Source organism: Musa acuminata, chromosome BXJ1-2, assembly GCF_036884655.1.
Source record: "Musa acuminata AAA Group cultivar baxijiao chromosome BXJ1-2, Cavendish_Baxijiao_AAA, whole genome shotgun sequence".
NCBI lineage: Eukaryota > Viridiplantae > Streptophyta > Magnoliopsida > Zingiberales > Musaceae > Musa > Musa acuminata.
In genome coordinates this window covers 26,136,409-26,160,046 of record NC_088328.1, presented here as the reverse complement: position 1 = coordinate 26,160,046, position 23,638 = coordinate 26,136,409, and the positions used below count along the sequence as shown (strand labels likewise).

At 41.4% G+C, this 23,638-nt stretch overlaps 3 protein-coding genes and 1 long non-coding RNA gene across 8 annotated transcripts; all 4 read left to right on the top strand.

The window, feature by feature from the left end:
- The first annotated feature begins 550 nt into the window (after window positions 1-550).
- On the top strand, window positions 551-7,077 carry LOC135605547 (protein TIME FOR COFFEE-like). 3 transcript variants are annotated; one of them, XM_065095783.1, is made up of 13 exons: window positions 551-931; window positions 1,026-1,403; window positions 1,471-1,610; window positions 1,715-2,021; window positions 2,102-2,474; window positions 2,550-2,595; window positions 2,678-2,767; window positions 2,849-3,083; window positions 3,179-3,242; window positions 3,320-3,395; window positions 3,466-3,867; window positions 4,005-6,396; window positions 6,502-7,077. In XM_065095783.1, exons 1-13 carry the CDS (start codon window positions 802-804, stop codon window positions 6,543-6,545), a joined length of 4,677 nt encoding a protein of 1,558 aa, XP_064951855.1. In that variant the 5' UTR covers window positions 551-801; the 3' UTR covers window positions 6,546-7,077. The 3 variants fall into 3 exon arrangements, with proteins under 3 accessions (XP_064951855.1, XP_064951851.1, XP_064951844.1); XM_065095779.1 differs by having other exon boundaries at window positions 4,002-6,396; XM_065095772.1 differs by having other exon boundaries at window positions 3,969-6,396.
- Window positions 7,078-7,786: 709 nt separating this feature from the next.
- On the top strand, window positions 7,787-10,835 carry LOC135605537 (uncharacterized). Of its 3 annotated transcripts, XM_065095759.1 has the most exons (5): window positions 7,801-8,677; window positions 8,785-8,935; window positions 9,009-9,075; window positions 9,187-9,251; window positions 10,704-10,835. In XM_065095759.1, exons 2-5 carry the CDS (start codon window positions 8,889-8,891, stop codon window positions 10,795-10,797), a joined length of 273 nt encoding a protein of 90 aa, XP_064951831.1. In that variant the 5' UTR covers window positions 7,801-8,677; window positions 8,785-8,888; the 3' UTR covers window positions 10,798-10,835. The 3 variants fall into 3 exon arrangements, 2 of the variants coding, with proteins under 2 accessions (XP_064951831.1, XP_064951825.1); XM_065095753.1 differs by having other exon boundaries at window positions 7,801-8,935; XR_010484455.1 differs by having other exon boundaries at window positions 7,787-10,630.
- A 383-nt stretch (window positions 10,836-11,218) lies between these two features.
- Window positions 11,219-14,352, top strand: LOC135605542 (uncharacterized). The gene is made up of 2 exons (XR_010484456.1): window positions 11,219-12,323; window positions 12,954-14,352. It is a non-coding gene; the product is annotated as an uncharacterized LOC135605542 (long non-coding RNA).
- A 5,668-nt stretch (window positions 14,353-20,020) lies between these two features.
- LOC103975724 (protein neprosin) lies at window positions 20,021-23,045 on the top strand. The gene is made up of 7 exons (XM_009390781.3): window positions 20,021-20,223; window positions 20,749-20,835; window positions 20,916-21,167; window positions 21,321-21,485; window positions 21,566-21,619; window positions 21,847-21,993; window positions 22,160-23,045. The coding sequence occupies exons 1-7, from the start codon at window positions 20,059-20,061 to the stop codon at window positions 22,535-22,537; spliced, it is 1,248 nt and encodes a 415-aa protein (XP_009389056.2). The 5' UTR covers window positions 20,021-20,058; the 3' UTR covers window positions 22,538-23,045.
- The last annotated feature ends 593 nt before the right edge of the window (window positions 23,046-23,638 follow it).

The window sequence follows — 23,638 nt, the reverse complement described above, 5'->3', positions numbered from 1 at the left end:
CTTTATACGAACATGCCGTTTATTTTAGTGTTCTTTTTTATTGTCATCATGTGTGTTTATTTATTTATTTTATTTATTTGCTTATTTTTATAATCCCCGAGGCGGGCAGTGCGGACGTCGTGGCCTGGTGGGTGGTGGGCCCCGACGACGACGCCAACCTCGTGCCACGTCGACGACTGCAACCAGAAAAAGGCGTCGGTAGGGGGCGGAGCGAGCCCGGCCCCACTCGAAGCATTTTTCGACCGTCCGATCGATCCGCACCGGCCGCCCGGGCCTTCCCTCTCGGTTCGGAGATCTCGGGCCGCCCTGCCAGCTTGGCCTGGGACAGCGTCACCGAGCTCGCGACGTGATCCGACGGGTGTGGTTCGTCTAGCTCGGTTGACTCCCGAAATCACGACCGTCGGATTTCTGGCACGATGTTTTACCACGCCGATCTAGGCCGTCGGATGGTATGGAGGATCCGAGGGACCGAGCGGTCTGCTTCGTTCGCTGGCGCCTCATGTGGCCCTCGAGAAGTGACAAAAACCGGGGAGAGACCGGATGGGGCTGCAGAAGGAGGCGACTGGCGACGGAAGCTGACCACAAGAGGGAGGAGATAGGGAGAGAGAGAGAGAGAGAGGAGGAGGAGGAGGAGGAGCTCTGACCGGCAAAATCCCTCGCTTTTGGCGCCCTCTCGAAGGAATCTGACGAGGTTAAGCGATCGTACCCGTGGGAAGGGACCCAAGTCTGTGTAGTTTTCGGGGGAAGGATCTGAGCAGGAGCGACGAGGGGATGAGAGGAATCTGGTGATGAAAGGGAGAGATGGAGAGGAACCGTGAAGCGAGGAGAGGGACCATGGCAGCGTCGACAGAGGCCACCAACGACGGAGGTGGTGGTAACGTGTTGTCTAGGAGGAGGCATAGGAACAGCAGCAGCGTCAGGGACTCTCCTGGTCAGGAGTCTCCGGAATCTGCGTCCTTCCTTCTCCCTTATCCTTTCTTGTTCGACGCTGATTATCATCTTTTTGGGGTAACTTCTTATTTCAGATGAGGATGGAAGAGTGGAGATGCAGGAGACGTGGAGACCACGAGATCGGGGGGCCAAGAAAACTTGGGATCGGGACAGATCCAGCCGGAGCAAGAAGAGGAGAGGGGAGAGATTGAGCAACAGAGACGAAGAGGATGAGAGCTCCGAGGAGAGCCTCGACGAGGATGAGGGGGCCGAGGACGATGACCTGTTGGTCCCCGCTCGGCTACCTCCGCCCTCGCCCCCTCCGTCAAATCCGGGTGCTGCGGCTTCCTCGTCGCCCAAGCAGAACCACCATCACTGCCACCAGCTGTTGCGAAAGAGCTTCCCACCCAAAGCGGTGAAGTGGCGAACAGATGAAACCATCGGAGTCACGGTGCCTAGAAAAGCTCGTTCAGGTAGGGACGAGGAGGAAGGGAGGACCGTTGGCAAGAGCTGTTTATTTATCTTCTCGTGGTTTTGCAGCATCCGCCAGGAGATCACATGAAGCTCCAGCCTTAGGTGGAGGAGGTGGTGGTGGTCGAGGCCGAGAGCTAATGACCCGACAAGCTTCCACAACCAGAATACCGTCGTGTTCCTCGAATGGCTCTCTGCCAAAGAAGATGGTTGGATTCACTTTGACATTACATCATATTTCTCCTTCCTGGTCTCAATTTCCAAGTGATTGATTGGCAATTTGTTGTTGTGTTTTCCCTCTTGCTGACATCAGAAGCTGATCGATGGAGAAAAGCCATCAGAAATCTCCAAATCGGCATCTTTGGTCGAAGATGAAATCGAGATTGAGGTTGCAGAGGTACTGTTTGGGATGACAAGGCAATTCGAGTGCCTTTCGAAGCACGATAGCAATAATAAGCTGGATTCAAGGGACATCGATGCCGATTCAGGCAATGAAGCGAAATCTAGAGCTTCGTCGCCAAGTTTGATGTCGCCATCTCCGGCGAGCTATCCATCAGACTGCCCATCTGCACTTACATCGTCCAATTCGTGCTCCAATCCTGCCTCGTTGCCTACTGTAGGTGCGCCAATATTTGATTCATTTCCTCATCCTTTTTACGAGTATTGTTCCGTTTCACTGATTGTTTAGTGATATCAACAGCTTCAAAGAGGAAAATGCAGATGCACGTAGAAAGCTTTGCAAATCCAGTGGGATTACATAACCTTTCGAGCTTCATTTTACCTTCTGGGGATAAAATGGATGCAAGGAACCAGATTAAGGCAGAGGCTTCATCGCCTGGATCAGAAAGGCACAATGCATCTCCTGCAACCAAGAATGGCAGTGGATTGATTGATGTTTTTGTCTCTCGGTCTGAGATCTCTGATGTACAACAGCAGAAATGGGCCAAGACTGTTCAGGAGTTGCGTCCATTGACAGGAGGGTCAGATGATAAGGAAGAAATCATTTCACCCGCAAAGGGATCTGCTTGTACTGATTTGGACACCAATATCTGTGAATTGATCGCTCAAAAGATGTATGTTGTGATGTGCTATCATTCTTTACTCACAAATTTGTGATTTATTTATCAAAACTACTTTCAATTTTACAGAGTGCCCGATATCCCTAAGGAGCAAAAGTTCAATATTGATCTGATGGTGAGCAGCATGGATTGGCCATCAGTTGAAGTTTCTTCTTTCAACAACAATTTAATTAAAGGAAGTTTTGTCCTTATTGCAGGCACCTCCTCCAGGAGAGCTGTCACCAGAGAGGGATGATTTAAATGTCTTTGACTCAGATCGCAAGCCAAAGGGCCCAGATGTTGAAATGGTATGTTCTGCTTAATGATTTGGCTGTAAGTTGGCAAGAACTATTCTGACTGGACCCTGGGCTCACTTCTATCAATTTTAGGCACTGAAAGAGGTAGAAAACCCCACAGATGGTGTACTGGTGGGAGATAAGCAACAGATCGAGAAGCCCATTCAGACAAATATTGACTTGAGAAAGCAGCTGGTGGTCAAGCAGAATCGAGACCTTTGTCTTGATTTGGAAAAGCCAAAGAGTGATGACATTGGCACTGGCAGAGTGCAAGTCCATAAGAAGCAAGTCAAAGAACCTAAAGTAGAGCCTAAACAAGAGAAGTCTGGTAATAATGATTTCCAATAGAGTTTCTTCTATGTCGTCTGATCTCTGCTATGAGGATATCTGATTTAAAGTCTGTTTCTCTTTTTCAACTTTTAGCATCAGCATCCTCACTCCATATGCCATTCAATCAAACTTGGCCTGGAAGTTTTCCTCCATACGGGTGAGTAATTGATCTTCTTTCTCTAGGAATTTAAAGTTTGTGATGACTACGGAGGATTTCATCTTCTTCATCCTCAGGTACATGGGTCAGGGTCCAACTTTGCAAGCTGTTGTTCCTATGGATGGAACTGCAGGTCCTTCCAATTCCTTGCAGGTTTCTCCTCCGCTCCCCCATTCCATATCTCACTCTCACTCTCTGGTTCTCACAATTTCTCCTGTTGCAGCCACCACCCTTTCAACAAATGCATCCTCGTCCAAAGCGTTGTGCCACACAATTCTATATCACACAGATGATATCCAATCACCAGAAATTTATGAGGATGAGTTCTTTCTGGACTGCTGCAGCTGGAGCTGCACCTTTGTATGGGGCCAACCCATATAACCTTAATGTAGTTCCGCCTTCAGATGTTCCTCTCTCTGGAAAAACAAAGGAAGGAAGTTCCCTAGGTAAGAATATGAGTACATTGCAAGACACTAAAGGGACACCAGCATATGCTATGCCATATTCAGGGCATACCTCACAGGAGAAGATGCCATCAGCCAATAATACAAACATGGAATCTGCCCAGGGAAAACAACTAATTCTGCAGCAGATGGCTCAGTCTGGATCCACAAACAAGATGCCGGTAAGGTTTCTCTGCATGTGTTGGTATTGAATCTTTTTACAATGCTGTTCTGAGATAATTTATACTCTTTTTTTGTGGATCCAATTCTATTTTCTATTTAGCACGTTCCTGCATTCATTTTCCCTATAAACCAGCAGCAAGCAACACCCACAGCCTCTGCAGCAGCTGCTAATAGAGTTGGGGTAGCAAAATCTACTACGGTTTCAGGTGCTGAGGTGCGGGTATCTGGTGCCTTGGGTTCTGCTGGGGGAAGCAGTGGAGGTGGTGGATCAGCAACTCCAGTGAATTTGAGCTTTTCTAGTTTGCCTCCTAATGAAGCTCAGTACCTGGCATTTGTTCAGAACAATGCATATCCTTTTCCTATTCCTCCCCAAATTGCTGCAGCTCCTCCATTTCCTGGAACAAGTAATGCTCAAGCAATGCCCTTCTTCTACCCTTCTCACATGCTTCATGCATCACAACAACGATCACAACAGCAGCAGTTGGCAGGGCCTCCACGACAGCATGGTAAACAAAGCCACCCCAATTTGAGCACCTTAAGTGGATCATCCTCACAGAAATATCCACAGAAATCACAATGTATGGGGGGAAATGGTGCTGGTGCTGCTAGTGATGGCGGTGCAATCTCTTATGTATTTTCAGAAACTCATCAACAGCAGGACCTACTGTCTCAGCAAGCTTGCCATAGTGAGTGCAATAAGAACATGAAAAATGACCTTCCCGCTGCTGATGGTACAAATTTTCAATCTCAGAAGGCAATCTGTTTCCAAAAAGGTTCTACTCCAATTCATCCTCAGAACTTCGTCTTGATGTCTACTGCTGCAGCTGCTATTGCAATGGGCAATAGTAAGGGTCACGGTGATAAGCAGCCAGTTTATCAGCAGCCACAAGAGAAGCACAACATGAAGGCAGAGCTTGCATTGCCTCAAGCTTTCACAATTCCCTTTGCATCCTTTGGCGGAGCTGGAACTGTACCATCAGATTTTGATTTTTCTTCCATGACACAGAATCATTCCATTTTATGGAGCCTTCCAGAACCTTCCCGGGATGGCTACCACCAGATGGCAAAAGCTGCAGTTACTACCACTACTCAAGCTGCAGAACAGAAGAAGGTCCACCAAGTAACAGAGGGAAAATCTGCAGCCTGGGAGTCAGACACAAGTATCACAGTTGAAGAGGGCAGAAATATTATAGCAGCTAGCAAAGGCCTACAGCATTTGTTTTCATTTGCAAAATCAGATAATGAACCTCCCATCCAGTCAGGTGTCAGTAACAGTGTCTTAGACCTCTCTTCCAGATCAGTGAACCTCATCCAAGCTCCGGGAAATTGTGGTATATCTGTTGACCACGCTGCTGGCACTTCTACAGCTGCAACTTCTGTTCTCACATCTACCAACAATGTTGCCAATTCCCAACAACAGAAACAGCAACTGATTCATTCTCAGAAGCATCAACTGCAACAGCTGCAGATGCAGCACCATCTTGCATCCTCTCATGCAAAGTCCTCAGGCTCAAGGAACAACACCAATATCCACCCTGAGAGTCTAACTGAGGGTTTTACCGCTAGGTTCCCTCAGTCTCTAAGTGGGCCCCCTCAGGCTCTTGTGCATGGTGGCAGCCCCATCCAGTGGCCTCAGGGCAAAACATCCAGAGTAGGAGATATTACTGCAGTTTCATCTACTCCATTACCAAAGAAAAACCTCAGAGAAGGTCACCAAATACAGATATCTTTTGGCATGAACTCAAATGAAGTGGTGGCAGTAGGGGGTCAACACCTCTCTGGAACATGTGATAGTCCATCAGTATCTTCTGTCACCATTGCTGTTGGTTCATCTTCGAAATCTGTCTCTAAGATTGCTGGTGGCAGCCCTAGGGAATGTGCCAGTATGAAGCCTGGTCCATCGACCTCTGCAATTGCGCTCACTCAACAGTCAGCTGTAAAGCAATCAGTGACAAGCTCTAGTTCAAAGCCGATATCTATGAGTAGCTTTAACATGCCATCCATTCTTGGGCGCCCTCAGAAAGTTCCTGCCCCAAGTTCTAACACTAAGCAGCAGCAACAGCCTCAGCAATTACCAGATCATCAAACCTTTTCTCAGGCTCAACTCTTCTTCTCTAATCCTCACATGCAACAGGTCCCATATTCTAAATCCAGTGCTGCTGCTCCCACTGTTGTGCAGTACTATGAGAAGCCTCGATCTGAACAACATACACGGCAGTCTCAACTGCAGCAACAACTCAGCTCAGCTCCGTCTTCTACTGGGATGCCATGTTTTTTTGCTCCCACTGCATTTACCCTAGCCGGTGTTCCCACATCTGACCCTGCAAAGGCCATGGCTGCTGCCTCTGTGGTTGCGGCCAACAGTATAAAAGGCTCTCCGCCATCTAATTTTCTGAATGCTACTCAACTAGCTTTGACTACCCAGTCTGCCTCTGGCTCTCCTCACCCTCCAATTTCTGCTACATTCCCTTTCATGTCTTCGCTGCCATTTTCCATGAAGCCCTCAGCTGAGCAGAAGCCTGTAGCTGGTAAATGCTTTCTTCTCATCATTTCTCCCTTATTCTTAAATAAAGATAAAAAATAGCTTTATCAGATTAGTCTCCTCATTGCTCTATCACAAATCATTCTATTAGGAAATGGCGGTATACAAGCTTTCTGGCAGTCTGACAAGAGGTAACGCTGGACTGAACAACAATTGCTCGCTGGTGCTATATGAGCGGATGACGCTTGGGCTCACCGACTGCATCTGATGCTTCTTTGCATAAGATTCTGAAATCTAACAAGAGGCTCTCTGCTCCCTTCCCTCTTCCCCCTGTCTCTCTGCTCAAATGTGTGCAAATTGAAGTATTGAGAAAGAGTAGAAAGAAGGGAAAAATGAGAAACAGGGAGAACAATCGCAGAGGGAAGATGGGTGGTAGGCCATAGCTTCCAGAACGGGTCGGCATTTTGGTTTCGCTCTCAGTTTCCAGTTAGCTTGATTCAGATGAGCAGAAAGCAGTCCAGGAAGATGATTATTACAAAAGGTTTCCTCTTCTCTCAACTGTCTTCGGATGCTAATGGCCATCATGAATGTTTCTTTGATTTAATTCTAACTTCATTAAGATTGGTGAGAGAATTAAATTAATGTCATCATTACATGCTTCTCCTTATCTCTACATATGTGTATCTGTTCTTTTATGGAGTAAAAAACCAAATTTATGTTGTTTTCATGCTACCATTTTTCCTTTACAATCTGGATGATTAGGATGAGTCACAGAAATAGTATTTCTTTACAAGATTAAGATGGTGTATCATAATGAGTTTATAAAGGAGTTTTAACTATCTTTTATTCCTTGGACTTATGATATATAGTGAACTCAAATTTAGATAGATAAATACTAAATCTTATATAAAAATGAATATTTTAGTGTATGTTCAATTCTCGTCTTAAATATATTTCTCTTATAAACATGGTGTATCTTTACTGGGCAAATTAAAAAAAAAAACTCAAGTTTTCACTTTTTCTCGTAAAACATGTTTTTTATTTTATTTCTACAATATTTTTTATTTTTTAGAAGATAAGATTATCTTTATCCTTCGCGCCCGATCGATTGATATTTTGATTTCGTTGTGACTATTTTTGTCTCATGGTTGCATTGTGAGGCATAGTTAATTTTGCACGATTGTCTTCGTCTTATTATGCTCTATATTACACTCCTCTTTAATTTTCAATCTTTTTTGTCTTCATGTTGTCTACTTATATTGGGAAGCCACTCTACTCGACCTCTCGAGTAGGTGGTATTCTCTTTTTCACCTCACTCTCATCACTCTTTATCTTCGGAACTCTGTTGTGGTCATCTTCGCCCAAGAAAATCCTTTGAAGAAATGGTAGGACGAAACTTTCATAGGCAAAAAAAAAAGTACTATACCCAAAAAAAAGTGAACCTTAGGCTTTCTTCCAAAATTTATCTATTTTTTATTTCTAATAAATTTATTTAAATAATTTATCTTATTATCTTAAATAGATAAATAAATAAACCTTTGTTGTCATCCCGGAAATAGACCTATATATAAATACATCGACACATGAAGCTGATGGATGAAGTCAGGCGGCATCACAGCGGACGGACGGCTTTAGCGGGACTGCCTATTGCTTGTAGTGGAGCGCTTCTCTCTCTCTCTCTGCGTTCCTCAATCTCTGCTACCGCGAGGGCGATCGGCCGTCCTGGGTTCTCGACGGAATGCAGTAAGTCAATCTCCTCACTGGTGGCGTATCTCGTGACTACGGCGCGCAGGGGCGGTGTTTGTGATAAGTCCTCCCTTGTTCTGGCCTGTATCAAGCGGGCGGGTGAAGCTCCTTCTTTCGTTGCTTTGAGGCCGCTCGATGTGTGTGATTAGTCCTTTGGAGTTCTTGGCTGGATTGGGTGGTCGAGGCTCCTCATTTCGTCGTTTCGAGGCCTCTCTGAGTGTTTGCGATAAGTCCTTCCGTGTCCTTGGCTGGGCCGGGTGCGCGAGGCTACTCATTTCTTTGTCTCGAGGCGCGCAGGAGGCTCGGGACGAGGGTCTTCCCTTCTATTTTCGGAGACAGCGGAGTTCAGGTTCGGATTCGTCATCGGCGGCGGGGATGGCGTTGGCAACTCCGTGCAGAATCTGTTGGCTTGCCTCTACCGGACTCAGCTCGGTAGCCGTTCTTGCTTCATCGGCACTACGTGGAGCAAAGTGATCGAGGGGCCAAGGGTTGAGCACGGGGATTGAGGGTTGTGACGGCCAGTGCCTCTGCAAAGTGGACATCAAACCGTGGGCTTTATCCACGAAGAAATGATCTAAGAGGTGAGAGCAGCAAAGTGGACATCTTCTGAGATTTGTCTGTTGCCAAGTTTGGGATGGGAACTCAGCCATTGGAAGGTTACTATGTCACTGTCTTCTTTGATCTCCAGATGGTCCTCCTGCTCGTCGATCTGGCCAAGGAGGCCCACAATAAAACTACAGCGTGACCCTCTGTATTCAAATGTGGTTTTGGTGGCCATGAGGGAACCCATATATGGGAAGACGGTCCGACAATGGACAAATTCATCATGTTGCAATTGGGTACGACATGATTGGGAATTGGGATAGGTATCCATTCCTTTAAATCCTTATTGATATGAAGCGGGTAATGCAGGTCAAGCTATTTGTGTGGGAATTCCATGGAAACCAGGCAATCCTGGTTGACATCCTTCCCCATAGAGGTATTTTGGAATGTTCACAACTGGCTTCTTAGAACTCCTGGTGGAAATGCAGTCTTCATGTTTCAACATTGCCTCTAAGTGGAAAAATTGTTGTTGGCATTGATATTGCAGGGTTTCAGACAATTCCAATTTCAAGGCGTTGGCTTTTCATTGATGTTACATGCTTCAATAAACAAGTAAGACGATGCAGGATAATATTTTTGCTTGCATTTTTATTTGAGTTCGAACACTAGCTAGCAAGTAATTGTTTTGACAATGTAAGTGGGGCTCCCATTTCCTTCATATCTTTTACTACTTAAAACTCTTTCCTGTTTGACTAGGTGGCAAGCTTCTAATACTTCTTTAGATTCCTCAGCATGTTTCTTCTCTCTTTGTTCAATCATGGCTTATTGTAGGAAAAATTAATGCTTGCTATTTAACCATAAATAAAATATGTTCCCTTCTCTATTCATTCAAGAATAATGGGGATACAGAATTTATTTTGTTGCTAAAGCTGAGCTGACGAGGACAAGCATGGGTCTGGTACATACTTTTTACGAATGATATCCTTTTTGATGCATGTTACTCTTATTGTGAATGCTTGTTTTCTGAGTAAGGTTTGATGATTTTATTTTCTTAGTAATTACTGTGGGGTGAAATAATTTTAACCATTATAACATGAGCTGTGAAGCCACACATAAAGCCTTTGCGATCCTGTCGTTTACTTATGTTACCATAATTCATGAAAGATTTAACTATCAGTTTTAATAATTATAAAGGTGGTCAAAATATAGAGAATGATTGGCAAAAATCATAAAAATCTTATCATGTCTAAAGATTTGGTAAAGTCTAAGCTAAGCTTGATTATTGTTACAATAGATATAGGTTACATAAAACCATGTAAATGTTTGTCTTATTTTTCTACCTAAATTCTTCTTGTTTATTTTTTATTAACATCAGCTGTCATCAGTTCCACTCTTTAAAGAATAAATGATACTGTCACTGGCCAATTTCCACAAAATTTAGGAAAAGTTTAACCATGTTTTCAGTAGTTTCCCTATATGTGAGCTTTTGTACAGTACTTTAAGCATAATCCATTAGCCAGCAAATGTCATATAAAATAATATTCACAATCTTATTGTCTTGCACTTTGGCCAACTCCTGCATCATAAGTGGATTTGAAATATTCTATAAATCTTATCCTAACCATGTCTCCATACTAAATTTGGTCACTGTTTGCAATGGAGCTAAAATGAATTAACATGACAACTAGTTATATTCTTTAAGATATTAGACAATAATTTTGGAGCTATTAATTCCCATTTGTTCATTGCTGACTTCGTCTATATGTGAGCATGGCAATTGCAAGTTAAACATCAACTTCTTGAATTAAAAGGGTCTCCTTGCAAGAGACCCTCTGCTTGTTTTGTTGAGAGTTTAAGAAATGGTAGGCCACCATTAGTTGAGAAGCAGGAAAGAGAGGAAAAAAAAGTTTAGCTGACATCATGCAGATTGTTTGAAGAGAGAGCATTGTGCCTTCTGATATCTGAGAAACTTATTGGGCAATGTTCAAGAGGTGATTTCTGAGAAGAGAGGTGGACAGTGATTGGGTACCAAGACAACATTGTGATTCATGATTTATACTGCAGGAGGATGGAAATGGACTTCCACCTGAGCCTAAAGCAGACTGAGGGTTGTTTACTCTCCTTTTCTGCTCAACCTGCATTCAACCACCACCAATGAGCCAATAATATACCCACCTTCACTTCTCCTGCAGATGGGGTGGCTCCAATCCCTCTTCTCCCCACTGAAGAAGCTGTGGATTCGCCTGCATTCTGCACATAAAAAGAGTATGTTTCACTGCTGCTGATAATGCTTCATCTTCCTTTTGCAATTCCAACATACGTTAATTTGTCAGCAAAGACTTGTCTCAACATGTGTTTTCCTTCATACTCTTTATGTCCAAAGCTGTTCTCAGTTTTTTCCATATTACATGCATGTACATGGCATATAGTGATTAAATGGCTATTCTTGTTATGTTGACAGAGAGAGGGATCTACATCCTCTATGAGGATGTCAAGTCATGCCCATATGAAGACGTGCATGTCCTCTGGTCGATCCTCATGGAATCGCATGTGCCACAGTTGCAATTGAAGCAATGAGGGTTTGTTTCCTTAGGGCCTCAGAGAAGAAGGGACTCGAAGAGATGAGCACCATGGTTTTGATGTACAGTAGAACATACAAGTATGTGTTTAACGCCTCTCCTTTGTAGTCATATAATACCTGTTTGTAAGTGTGATGAACTCTGTAGGCAATGTTTTGTACCCTTTTTGCTTGTATACTTTCTTTGCTTGTGTACACATGTATTCAAGTAGATCAACAAAGAAGAAAAAGACTGAACGAATGCCACTGGATTTGGTAGGATATGCTTATTTGTTTTCTCTCTCTCTCTCTCTCTCCCTCCAATTGTTGATTTGTCTATTGTGTAGTTGTGGAGCAGCAGGCATTTCGTTCTCAGTGGTTTCATGTCGCTATTTGAAGGTTTAGAGTTTTGTTAAGTGGTGACTCTATGATGTTATTCTCAAGTTAGCTATTTGATTTGTGCTTATGTAAATGTAAGTCGAGATTCAAGGAACTAGTGGCGATGGTTTAAGATTCGTGCAAGGATCTGGGAACCGGTACCAACGGACGAAAACTAACCGAAACGCATCACCGTAGAAATGCGTTGAGATGAAAACTAGGATCTAAACACAAATCACGATGCATCCTCGATGTCTAGTGACGATTTCTTCTTCCCCACGGTACCCTCGCTTCTTTTCCTGGCGGCGGACGGAATACCCAATTAGAAGAGAGGAAGAAGAAGGGGAGAAAGAAGGACGATGTGAGGAGGCAAAGGAGAAGAGACGGAAGAACAAAGAAGGGGAAGGGAATGGTGTTCAACGCAGGGTGGGTGGCGGCGGTGGCGAGGGAGTCGGCCGAGGCGTGCCAGTACGTGGCTTGCAACCCGGAACGGCTTAGCAGTGAGGAAGTGCTCGACCTCCTCTTCTGCCTCCCCCTCCGCCATCTCCGCGGCTTCGCCCTCTGCCTCTTCTCCTTCCTCTGCTTCCCACCCTTCCTGTCCGACGACCTCCGCCGCAACCGTCTCTATTACCTCGGATCCTCCTCCTCTTCGTCGTCCTCCTCAGACGAATATGACTCCACCGGCGGCGGCTACGACTCGCATTCCGACTGATGGATAGAATCCGGCGGATCTCTGTTCACTATGCACAGTAATTTTTCGTCCTTTCACTTCCCTTCCCTTCCGATGATTAATCGGTCGTCTTGGTTGGGATTGGCACATTTTGTTTCTCTTATGATCACGATGACTTGGAAGTCTTGTATTGACAGATAATTCATCTCTTGTATGTTGGATCTTGTAGTTTGTCGATCCCTAGCTAGTCATGTCCTCCCGTGGTAGTCATATTTGAATGCTGAAGCTTGTTCATGTTTATAGTTACATTTGGATAAATATTTTATAGGGTAATTGAACACTTTTGTTTTGCCATCGGAACAATCTGAATTCTCATTTCCATCTTGGTATATAATGGAGCTTGACTTTTGATATCATGACCAAACCAATCTTTACAGGACAACCCACTTACTAGTATAACTGGTATTGTACATGAAAGACACCATTGAACAGGTTTTGACTGTTTAATCATATTATTTGGAGCAAAAAGAAAATAAATTAAAATATTAATATTGTAATTCTAAGTTTCGTGACATGCTTAGAGCTCTTCGATAACATCTTCTGTGGGACTTCAGCGAACAATTGTCAAATTGACTTTTAAGTTTACATGTTAAGTACATTGACTTCCTAATAACTCCAAAACTTACATCCTCAATTTTTTATGTTTCAGGTTAAATTTGGCACTAAAACTGTTCCATTATCAGGATCGTTAAATTTGAGTTACAAACATTTCAGGTCTTATAGCTTCTTACATAATTGTCAGTGTTTCTTGATCTATTATCATCAGCTCTTCTTACTTGCATTCTTTAACTTGATATGAATATTCTCCTATTTAAGATCAAGTTCCATTTATTAGCTTACATTGCTTTATTTGCTAACTTCTAGGTCATTCTTTTAGTTCCTCTAGTATATATGCTTTGTTTTAGGTGCTGCATTTTTTATGGATCCTAATCTGGTTTGATTCTGTAATCATTATCGTAGGATTTTAGATAAGCAAATCACTCTCCAGATGATAAATATGCATGTGATGCCGATTGTTTGCACATCTTACGTATGATCCATCGCAGCTTGTCGTCTTTCTTTTATAAGTCCTCTGTCTGGTTTACAGCTTAAGATCTTACATGTTAGCCTTTGATGCAAGTGTTTCTTTATTGTTTGCTACTTTTTATATTTCTGAATAATAATCTGTCTTTTTTTATTGGCACTCTTTTATATGAGCATGAAACTATCAATCTGTGGAATTGCATATTGATTACAAAAAAACTTCACTTAACAGTTTGTTTGGAGGAACAATGATGCTTATTTCCACATAGTGCTTTCAGTGTTTATTATTTTGCATTGATCTGTATTGAATATCAAATTTTTAAAAGCTATTGTTCAGAACATAGTCATAATAAACCTACTGCTTCGGATCCTATTCTTTGGTTTCAGAACAATGTCCAGACATTATATATATTCAATTTAAATAAGAAACAAGAAGTTTTTAAATTTAATTTTTTTTGTTCATTTCTTTCTCATCTATATACTGTTAGAAGGCATTATTTTATTATAATCAGGAGTTTGTTTCATTTGTGAAGTTTTCTTTTTCAATACCAATTAGGAGTTTGTTCCCTGTGGAAGTATCTAGGGAAAGATGGAACTCTGTAACTATGTATACATAGAAAAAAGGATCAAACAGTCTGAAATGAACAACATATTTGAGACTTAAATGAAGTACCATAATCTTTCTAATGCCTCAAGGCTCTTATATAAATTATGTTTGTGGCATGTGTAAGAAATAATGAAATATAGGTATACCTATTGATGCAAACTTTGTTTATTTGAGGCGAGGATGGGATGTTTGACCTGCTGATGCAAGCTTTTTGAAAAGGAATCAGTGTCAAAAGTACAAAAAAAATATTTGTGTTCATTCACTTAAGCTACAATATGCATATATGTTTTAGTTATTTTCATTACCAACCATGCAGGTTGTGTAGCTTTCAGGTATAGTTATCTCACTTGAATGTACTATGTTAAGACAAATTTGTTCTTATTTGAAGTTGCTGTGGCTTTGTTTGGACAGTATTGTACTGCTCTATTTGTTAGTAGTGCTTGGTTTATGTTTAACATTTTAGATCCATTACACTGATTGTGGATCAGTGTACATGAGCATTAGATATTCCTACACACTCATTTTCAATCTATACTTCAAATTCTATTTGTTATAGATCCTCGTGGTTCTTTATTTAAGTAGTTCCAGTAATTCTCAATCCAGACATTCTAAATGCTAGCTGGTCTTATCTCTCTCTAGACCAGCATTCAACATGTCAATGGACCAGTAAAGCAGGCCTGAGCACAGTGGAACTCCTTTTTTTTTTATTCTGACATAACAGTCTTCTACTAGTAAGTCCTATCTCTCTATTTCTTGTACATTGGTATTGTGATATGACAAAGATTTCTACTAGTTAGAAGTTCTCTCTCCTGCCTATCTGTAAGAAAGAAGATAAACTAAAAAATTGCAGATGATAAAATGGGTGATAAACTACAAAATTCATGTAATTAAATGGTCTGTCTTTATGATGAAGCTGTCATACAACTGTGAGATTCTGGTGATGATGCATGCCATTGCACATGATAGACAATCAATCTAGGTGGGTGCCTACCTGATAAGACTTAGGATATCTGACTCGTAACCAGTCTTATTTTTCTTCAAATAGATTTGATTAGTTTAGAGGTTATTTTGCATATCATAAGTTGCCATGTGGCAACATACGGAATAATTCTGATATAGTTTCCTAATTTATTTGAGGAAGAATACAATTTGGAAAGAATTTAAGAAAAATCAAATTATGATTGTTATTGGAGATTCCAAATCCTGAGATGAGATTTTGTGAAGATCAATCTCTACAAGGATGGAAGCATAACAATTAAGAATATTATCCTGTTTGAAGGGAAGATCAAATCATATATTTGATTTGATTCAATTATAAATTTTCACTTATATATATATATATATATATATATATATATATATATATATATATATATATATATATATATATATTCTTGTACTTAGCTTATAAAAAGGGGCAAGAAAATTGGAATGCAAATCAATTAGAAATGGATTAATAAAATGAGTTCTTTTTGCACCTTTGTGTGAGTGGTGTAAGGCCACATTTGCTTTATGACATGATTCCATTGTCCACATGCAAAATGTGCCAAGACCTTCATCCAGGGAGTGTTCTTCTTGAGTTGTAGCTATCCAACTGTTTTCCTATTATCTTTTGATTACTATATTCTATTCCTCTCTTTCATGTTCCTTTATTATAAAAAAAAAAAAAAAGACTGCTCATGTCCTACATCAATACCATTCAATTCTATGGAAAACTTCATTCCTATTCCAATTCGTTTGGATTTCCTCATTAATAATCAATTCATTGTTTGCTTCATCTCGGTCATCATTGATTGATTGTCAACACCAACAGTGTCGAGTGACAACATCAACACCAGTGGGGAGAATTAGAGATTCCAATTCTTCCTATCAATAGGGGAGGATTCTTCCCCTATTGACACACTATTCACCTGTATGTGGAAGTGTATGTGGAAGCAGTGACTAATTTTTAACACTTTATCAATAATAATTTAAAGTTTGATATATGAAATCTAGCTTAAGATTTGTTATATTGATATGTACCACCTAGTACGGATAGTATGTACTGATCCGATAGAATACCGATGCACAGACCATCCTCTATCGAGCGATACCAGTTACGCCACATTGATGCACCAATGACATATACTGTATCAGCACTATGTTGTGAGATCAATTTCAGGATTGGGTTCGACAAGCATATCATATTGATATATAATTACATAGGATTGAGGACATCGATCCATCGTCCGTGGAGTCCTGTCATTCTTTTTTGTGGTAGAACTAGGTATATCCATCGATTGATTATTTAATTCATTTGAATCTTAAGACTTAAGTTGTATAAAATATAATCTAATAATTCATATAATTGTTTTGTAGATAATTCAATATTTACGGAAGGATGATTCGGAACGTACTACAAAGCTACTCCTCAAAGCCCGAAAAAGATATGTGGTACTATTCTATCCTAATTTACATTATTTTTACTAAAATTATACTAAATTTATATTTATTTATAACTTAAAAACTTAAATCTAACTTCTTCTTTTTTCTATTTTTAGGTATTTTTTAAATTTTTTTATGATTTTGGACGTATCGTCAATATGCCTCGGTACATATCGTATCGAGTAGGGCTTTGGTATATCAGTACGGATCAAAATTGCAATTCTAGATCTAGCCTCATTTTACATTTCCTATTTGGTACGATACGATACGTACCAAATAGCTAATCCTGGTATAGCTATTTATTGACCAGCTTTGGTTTAATAAACATTACTGAGATCAATTAAGTATCGCCTTCCTACTAATTGACTCCTGATTAAATCTAATTCCTGTGCTGGTTTCATTACTTTCATTGTAAACAGAGATTGCTATTTACTTGTCGACCAGCCTGTGGAGAACAATAACAAATTCATGTGTTTATACATAATTAGAAGTTGTAACGTTTTAAATATTTGTGATCGATTATATGAATTTTTTTTTCTGTCATTGAACTCTATATAAGATAGTAACTTGATAAATTCGTACTTCCAGATTATTGTCACTGATATAGCTTGATATGTGGTTATATCTATGATGTTGAATTCTTTACCCGTAGTGTGCAGGGTGAACTGTTTATGGGTACATAATTATTTTCTAGCTCAATAATTAGCCACTTGGAGCTCTTCACTTACTTTATGAAGTGAACATGAAAAAAAAAGTCAATATCTAATTTTCAGATTTAGCTGTTTCTATTGTTGAATAATGTGCAATATTAGGTAATTACTAGCTAAAATTGCTAACGTATTTTAGAAAGAAGGGTATTTAGATCTTCTGGTTTGTCAATAATCTTTACCTTTTGTTTGGTGAGAAGCTTGACTAGTAGACGACCTAACTTGAGCTTGATTCTGATAGTTGAACCCTGAGCTAGGCATAATAATCTCGTTTGAGCTCTCTTTTACACTGTGGATTCACCAGACGCATTTTTTTTTTTGTAGGCAGGAAGGAATCTGTCATCGTACCTTTACACAGTCATAGTCTTTACGCCAAACCTTTGTGTCCATGTTGATGAATCCTCTCCATCTTTCAAACTTTCTTGAGTACAGGGAGATCTGAACTTGACACTAGAATTGTTAGGTAGTCAATGTTGATGGGTCTTTCCTGCAAGCAGCCACATTTTTGCAAATTCAATGTTGCATATTTTCCAAGTTTATGTTATCGTTGGCCATGGATTTCAAACTTCGGCAGAGTCGATGGACCCAGACATCTCTTCCCACTCATAAGGTTAGTGTGACCTGACCAAAAACAAAGAAGCAGGAGTCCCAACACCTATATATCATATATAGGTTAAATAAACAATCCAGGATAATAATATAGGCTTACACTAGTGGTGATTGAGATGTAAGGATTTGAAGTTTCCAGTGCTCTGTACATTTTGGAGAGGATCCTAACATGAGTTCAGCAAATATATATATAATTTGAGTTCAGCAGGTGACTTCATCTGCCAGTGTAATAGCTTTGGGAGATTTCATAGTGGAAGAAGGCAGATAGGTTTAGATCAGCATTGGAAGGTTTCCTATGTGCATTCTTCCATGAACATTATAGTTAGTTCTTTTTTTCCTTTTTATATTGTGTTGAACATGAAATACTCATTTTCTTCTTGTTGCTTCTCAAAAGCAAGGCGAAATTTCTGAGTTTAAGGAACCCCAACCAACCACCCTCTCTCTCTCTCTCTCTCTCTCTCTCTCTCTCTCTCTCTCTCACTCATGTATTGGTGGTATCAAAAGAGGTGGAGCATTGCCAACTAACCATTTCTCCCTACTCATGGCAGTACCACACATGAATCCTGTTTCTGTTGTGGAGGCTAGCATTGGTCCTACCCTCTCTCCAGTCTCATGAAATATTGCCAAACTTGCATGCCTTCTTTTGTGAGCCTAAAGGACAACAGTGGTGTCTTTCTCCCACCTTTCTTCTCTTTTTTTCTTATCCTGGGGCTTATCCATGGCAACCACCCATACTTCTGGTGGATATAGATCTGCAGATGGTTCCAGGTGTTCATGGCTTGATAATATAATAGCTTTCTCCAATTTGCAGTGAACTGGCCACACACAACTGCATTTGAACATGATCAAACAGATTGTCAAAGGAATAAATAGGTAATGATTGAGCTTCCCCTGTATTTACTTGATTAATGTAGTGTCCCAGTGCCTATGCAGAATAAGAAAAGTCTTTGTCTTATGAGCAATCATTCAGGAAAACTCTAAGAAATGTTATTGATTGGCTTCATCAGTGCCCACTGTGACAATTGATAGGGCAAGGGGAATGACAGAGAGGCAGGGTACATGGTTGGTCAGCATGAGCAATCATGTGCAGTTGGCTTGGTCATGTGAACAGTAAATGCATCACACTCTCCAAGCACACAAGAGAACTACAAAATGGGGTGGGGACTGCTACTCTTTAGATCTCAATCAAGTGTTGATTGAAGAATCTTCTTAGATGCATGGTACCAATTTGGCACCATGCTGAGAAAGCAGTTGAACAAAGTGAAGATAAGGCTATCTATTGCAGCTCTCAATAAATTGAGGTACATACACTAAACACTCTGGTTTTTTTTATTCTTTGTAATCTACAGTGATCTTAAGGAAAAGAAGGTCCTTTCAAACATTTCTATATTTTGGTCAATTTTGAAAGTACATCTTGCTCATAAAAATGACCATATTCTGACTCTTGCACTGATAAATTATAAAATGTCCTTTCTAGATTTGATCTAAAGTTATTTATTTATTAAGTTGATATTTTAAGAGCATTGATTATTAGTGTGAATTTATAATACTCATGGTTTTGACAAACATTAGCAGGACAAGGGAAGTTAAGATCCCACCTAGCCCGAATCTCCACGCTATTGTCGATTCGATAGCCATCCACATCGAGATTCGTGCGAGAGACTCTCTGCATCGTGATTCGTGTCAGGGTTCGTTCCTAGCAAGATTCTTCTCCGGTAAATGGAGTCGCTCGTTCTGCACACTCCGTTCCTCAAGCCACGTTCACGCTGTTTTATAACGTAGAATAGCATAAAGCCCATATCCTCATCCAGACCGTCCGTTTGATCATCGGACGGATGGAACGGCAGCAAGACATCACGTGATACGAGATCCCGTCACCGCTCCTCCTTTTTGGTTATCTTCGCGCGTGGAAAACGGTAACGTTTCGTGCGATGAGGAAATAGAAGGCGATGAGGGTGGACTTCGAACCGGCCAGCCAACGCACGTGCCTTATCGCACATTCTCGACCAAACGCCGTTACGTGACGCATAAAATCGAAAGATATATCGGCTGTATATAACGGATATGGTTGCGCTGTCGATTGGAGTTTGGCGTAGCTTTGTGCCAAAGGGACTCGTATATCTCGCAGGATGTTCGTTACATACACTGTAACGTCCCCACCTCCTCCCCAGCCGTTATGTTTGACTCTATTTTGACCGATAAATCATCTTCTTCCTATTCTACCCTCCTAGGGATACATACACATGGGCACGGAGATCCGGGAGACAGTGGACGGGCACGAGAGAGAGAGAGAGAGAGAGAGAGAGAGAGCGCTTTTCGGTGACCAAAAAACTAGTACTGTTCGAGGTGGGGGAGATAGACGAGGAGGGCGGGGGGAAGGAGCCATGGCGGCGCATGGTAGCGTGGGCCGCAGCCTGGTGGCACTGCTGGCGCTGATGGCCTGTCTATCGTGCGCTGCGGGGGGGCGGGCCGGTGGGGTGGCGAGGCAGCGGCTGGAGCTGCGGCGGCACCTGAAGCGGCTCAACAAGACGCCTGTCAAGAGCATCAAGGTCTCTCTCTCTCTCTCTCTCTCTCTTTCTCTCGCTTTTCTTTCTGGATTTATCGGTTTTCATTTTTGGGTTGGCTTCTTATCGATTATGGGTGTGTATCAGATAATCCTACATATTTTGTCCCTGTTTTGGAGATTTTAATTTCTGTTCGTGGAAAAAAAATGGTCAATAGAAGCGTTCCATTTGTTTTTTATAATGCATGCGGTTAATAGGCCAATTATCTTCGTTTTTGTTTACGATTTTCCATCTTTTTTGTTGTATTTTGGCAAACTCGGCGTGTTCTCCGATAGATGAAAAAAAAAAAAAGTGGATTCCTTTCTTCCATTCGTTTAAAATTTTAGCATGTTGATCTCTCTATAAATAAGAGTGTCGCTTATAAAGACAATTTCTATCATCCGGTTGAGAGTTCTCCTGTCATCAAAATACTGGAGTTGTGGTCTGCACTTTTTTCCCTTCTTGTTTTCCGTACCTAAAAATCTAGCTTTTAGCATTCTAAATGCTTTCCTTCTTGATGTAAATGAGCAGAGTCCAGATGGAGATATTATAGACTGTGTGCATGTCTCTCACCAACCAGCCTTTGATCATCCTTTCCTCAAGAACCACACGATCCAGGTTTCTCTCTCTTTTCTTGCTCCAAACCTTCTGCGGTTTGTCTACTTGACAATTCACTTTTATGCCGATAATATTTTCAGATGAGGCCAGCTTATCACCCAGAAGGCTTGTTCGGCGGGAACAAGGTTGTGTCTCAGACGAAAACCCCCTCCATGGCTCAACTGTGGCATCAGAATGGTAGGTGCCCTGAGGACACCATCCCCATCCGGAGAACCACCAGGGAGGACGTGTCAAGGGCCAGCTCTGTTAAAAGATATGGGAGGAAGAAGCACAGGAGCCTTCCCAACCCCATGTCTGTTGACCCTGACCTTCTCAATGAGAGTGGCCATCAGGTTAATGCAAACATCAATATTACGCTTCGGAATCAAGTTCACTTTTTGTTAAATATTTTAGCTTGCTTTTGAATCTTGGCTTTCATCTTTTCCTTTCTCATTGGTTTTGTTTTGTTCTTTTTCCTTTGTTTGTGTGCGGATCCTTTTGAGTAGCATGCAATTGCTTATGTGGAGGGAGATAAATATTATGGAGCAAAGGCAACCATAAATGTGTGGCAGCCAAAGATTCAGCAATCCAATGAGTTCAGTCTATCTCAGATCTGGATTTTAGGGGGCTCTTTTGGGGCGGATCTTAATAGCATTGAAGCTGGTTGGCAGGTACATTTCTTATTTCTGTCCTTTGATATAATGAAAGGGACTATGCATGCATTGAATCCTCTTTGTGTGGTGAGAATCAGGTCAGCCCGGATTTGTATGGAGACAATTACACAAGGCTTTTTACTTACTGGACTGTAAGTTTTCTTGTCCTTCCAAGCTTCATCTATCCTTTTTTTCCCCCTCTAATTATACCATCCTACACTGTGTTCTATGGGTTGTTATTTATATTATAATTTTATTAGCAGAATTGTTTTGCTTGACTCTTCTTCGATTCGTTTGATGAGACGGTGGAATGGTTTCGGTAATCGTTCTTATATAATATCGGTCGGGTTTAAAATAGGTTCTTTACATGATTTTTCAGAGTGATGCATATCAAGCAACTGGCTGCTACAACCTACTTTGCTCTGGGTTCATTCAAATTAACAATGAGATTGCAATGGGTGCCAGCATCTCTCCGATCTCCAACTATGATGGCTCACAATATGATATAAGCATACTCGTTTGGAAGGTATGTAAAATAAAAAACAAAACAACAGAGAATGAATCTGATCCACCTACTCTTGTTCTTTTTCATGCACTTGCACATTGTATAATTCTGCTGCTTGGATTGTTTATTACTTTCTGCCTTATCTCTTTCAATAATGATGATAACATGGTTCTGATTAACTGTGCAGGATCCTAAGGAGGGGAACTGGTGGATGCAATTTGGGAGCGACTACGTTTTGGGCTACTGGCCTTCTTTCCTCTTCTCTTATTTGGCAGACAGTGCCACCATGATAGAATGGGGAGGGGAGGTTGTGAACTCGGAGCCGGATGGTGAGCACACCTCCACCGAGATGGGCAGTGGCCGTTTCCCTGAAGAAGGGTTTAGCAAGGCAAGTTACTTCAGGAACATTCAGATAGTTGATGGGTCTAACAATCTAAGGGCACCTGAAGGTGTTGGAGCCTTCACTGAGCAGTCAAACTGCTACGATGTGCAGAATGGGAACAGTAATGCATGGGGGCAGTACTTTTACTATGGGGGGCCTGGTAGAAACTCTAATTGTCCATAGAAATCCTAATCAAATTCCCTCCTTTTCTCTTGTACCATTCAGTGTAATACCACCCCTTTTCAACACCTTGGCAGCTGTGAAAATTGGTCTCTTCTTCAGAGGTTTTTGTCTGCCTTCTTAACTTTGTACTCTTCTTCTCTCCATATAGAGCTGGAGAGAGATAGAGGCTAGGTTTCTCAAGAGAAACAGGGCCTGTTATAGTCTCTCACATGTATTTGTTTCTTTGTCATTTGCCCCTTCTTGGGACTATTGATTCAGGTTATGCTAATGGGTGAATGGGATTCTGCGACATGTGAGCTTTAGCAATCTTGGTAGTGTGGATCTGGGGCCTTCAAAGAAACAAGCAGAGTGAGAGGGAAGTTTCTTTGTCTTTTATGATATAGGCTGTTGATGACAAGCTGGGGAGAGTCAAAGTGCTGTTGTGCATGTGAATGACCTCCATGGCTTTTTGTGCTGCATGTTTTGGACAGTTTTGGCTTCTGAGAACACTGTTTGGCTTGTTCCACTACTCCTGGTCCTTGTAGATTTCTGGCTTTTACCCTCTGCATGTTTTGGACACCTCAAATAATTCCACAGCTGGTTTTCCATAGCTCAGGAGAACAATACAAACAAGGCATGTCACATGGCACACAGAAGATTTGGTTGCATTCAAATTCCCAGTCCCTTCTGATTTTGTTGTCAGACATTTTACTGAGTTACCAGCTTTTGTGTTCTCCTGCATGTGGAACTACATGCAGCCTGCAAGTGCAAGTAAATCTTTTGCTTACCTTCTGTGCTCAATGAATCATTCCACTGTACTCTATGCATAGCATTATGTGGCATGCAGTGCACATTTTGTAATGTCTTCTGAACATGACCTTCCTGGTGGTGCTGGAAACTCCACTTTGTGTGGCTGAGAGACACATTTGACTTCAAAATATTCTTACCATGTCTGCTTCTTTGAACTACACCAGTGGATTACAGATGTGGAACTCTTTCTTGAGATTGTCAAAGATGGAACTCCATATAGCAGAAGTCAAAAATGCTACTTTACCTAACTATATGACTGCAGACGAAGCAAAGAGTTGGAACTCAGCTGGATTCAGGTTGGAACATTGCTTC

What these genes read in the sequence shown, in the direction of transcription:
- LOC135605537 (XM_065095753.1), top strand. Translation starts at nt 8,759, where the DNA reads ATGTCACTGTCTTCTTTGATCTCCAGATGGTCCTCCTGCTCGTCGATC. An exon ending in ATTCATCATGTTGCAATTGG is followed by an intron (nt 8,936 to 9,008) that starts GTACGACATGAT and finishes CGGGTAATGCAG; the next exon opens with GTCAAGCTATTTGTGTGGGA. An exon ending in TTACATGCTTCAATAAACAA is followed by an intron (nt 9,252 to 10,703) that starts GTAAGACGATGC and finishes TTTATACTGCAG; the next exon opens with GAGGATGGAAATGGACTTCC.
- LOC135605547 (XM_065095772.1), top strand. Translation starts at nt 802, where the DNA reads ATGGAGAGGAACCGTGAAGCGAGGAGAGGGACCATGGCAGCGTCGACA. An exon ending in GCTCTCTGCCAAAGAAGATG is followed by an intron (nt 1,611 to 1,714) that starts GTTGGATTCACT and finishes TGCTGACATCAG; the next exon opens with AAGCTGATCGATGGAGAAAA. An exon ending in GAATTGATCGCTCAAAAGAT is followed by an intron (nt 2,475 to 2,549) that starts GTATGTTGTGAT and finishes TCAATTTTACAG; the next exon opens with AGTGCCCGATATCCCTAAGG.
- LOC103975724 (XM_009390781.3), top strand. Translation starts at nt 20,059, where the DNA reads ATGGCGGCGCATGGTAGCGTGGGCCGCAGCCTGGTGGCACTGCTGGCG. An exon ending in CGCCTGTCAAGAGCATCAAG is followed by an intron (nt 20,224 to 20,748) that starts GTCTCTCTCTCT and finishes GTAAATGAGCAG; the next exon opens with AGTCCAGATGGAGATATTAT. An exon ending in TAAGCATACTCGTTTGGAAG is followed by an intron (nt 21,994 to 22,159) that starts GTATGTAAAATA and finishes TTAACTGTGCAG; the next exon opens with GATCCTAAGGAGGGGAACTG.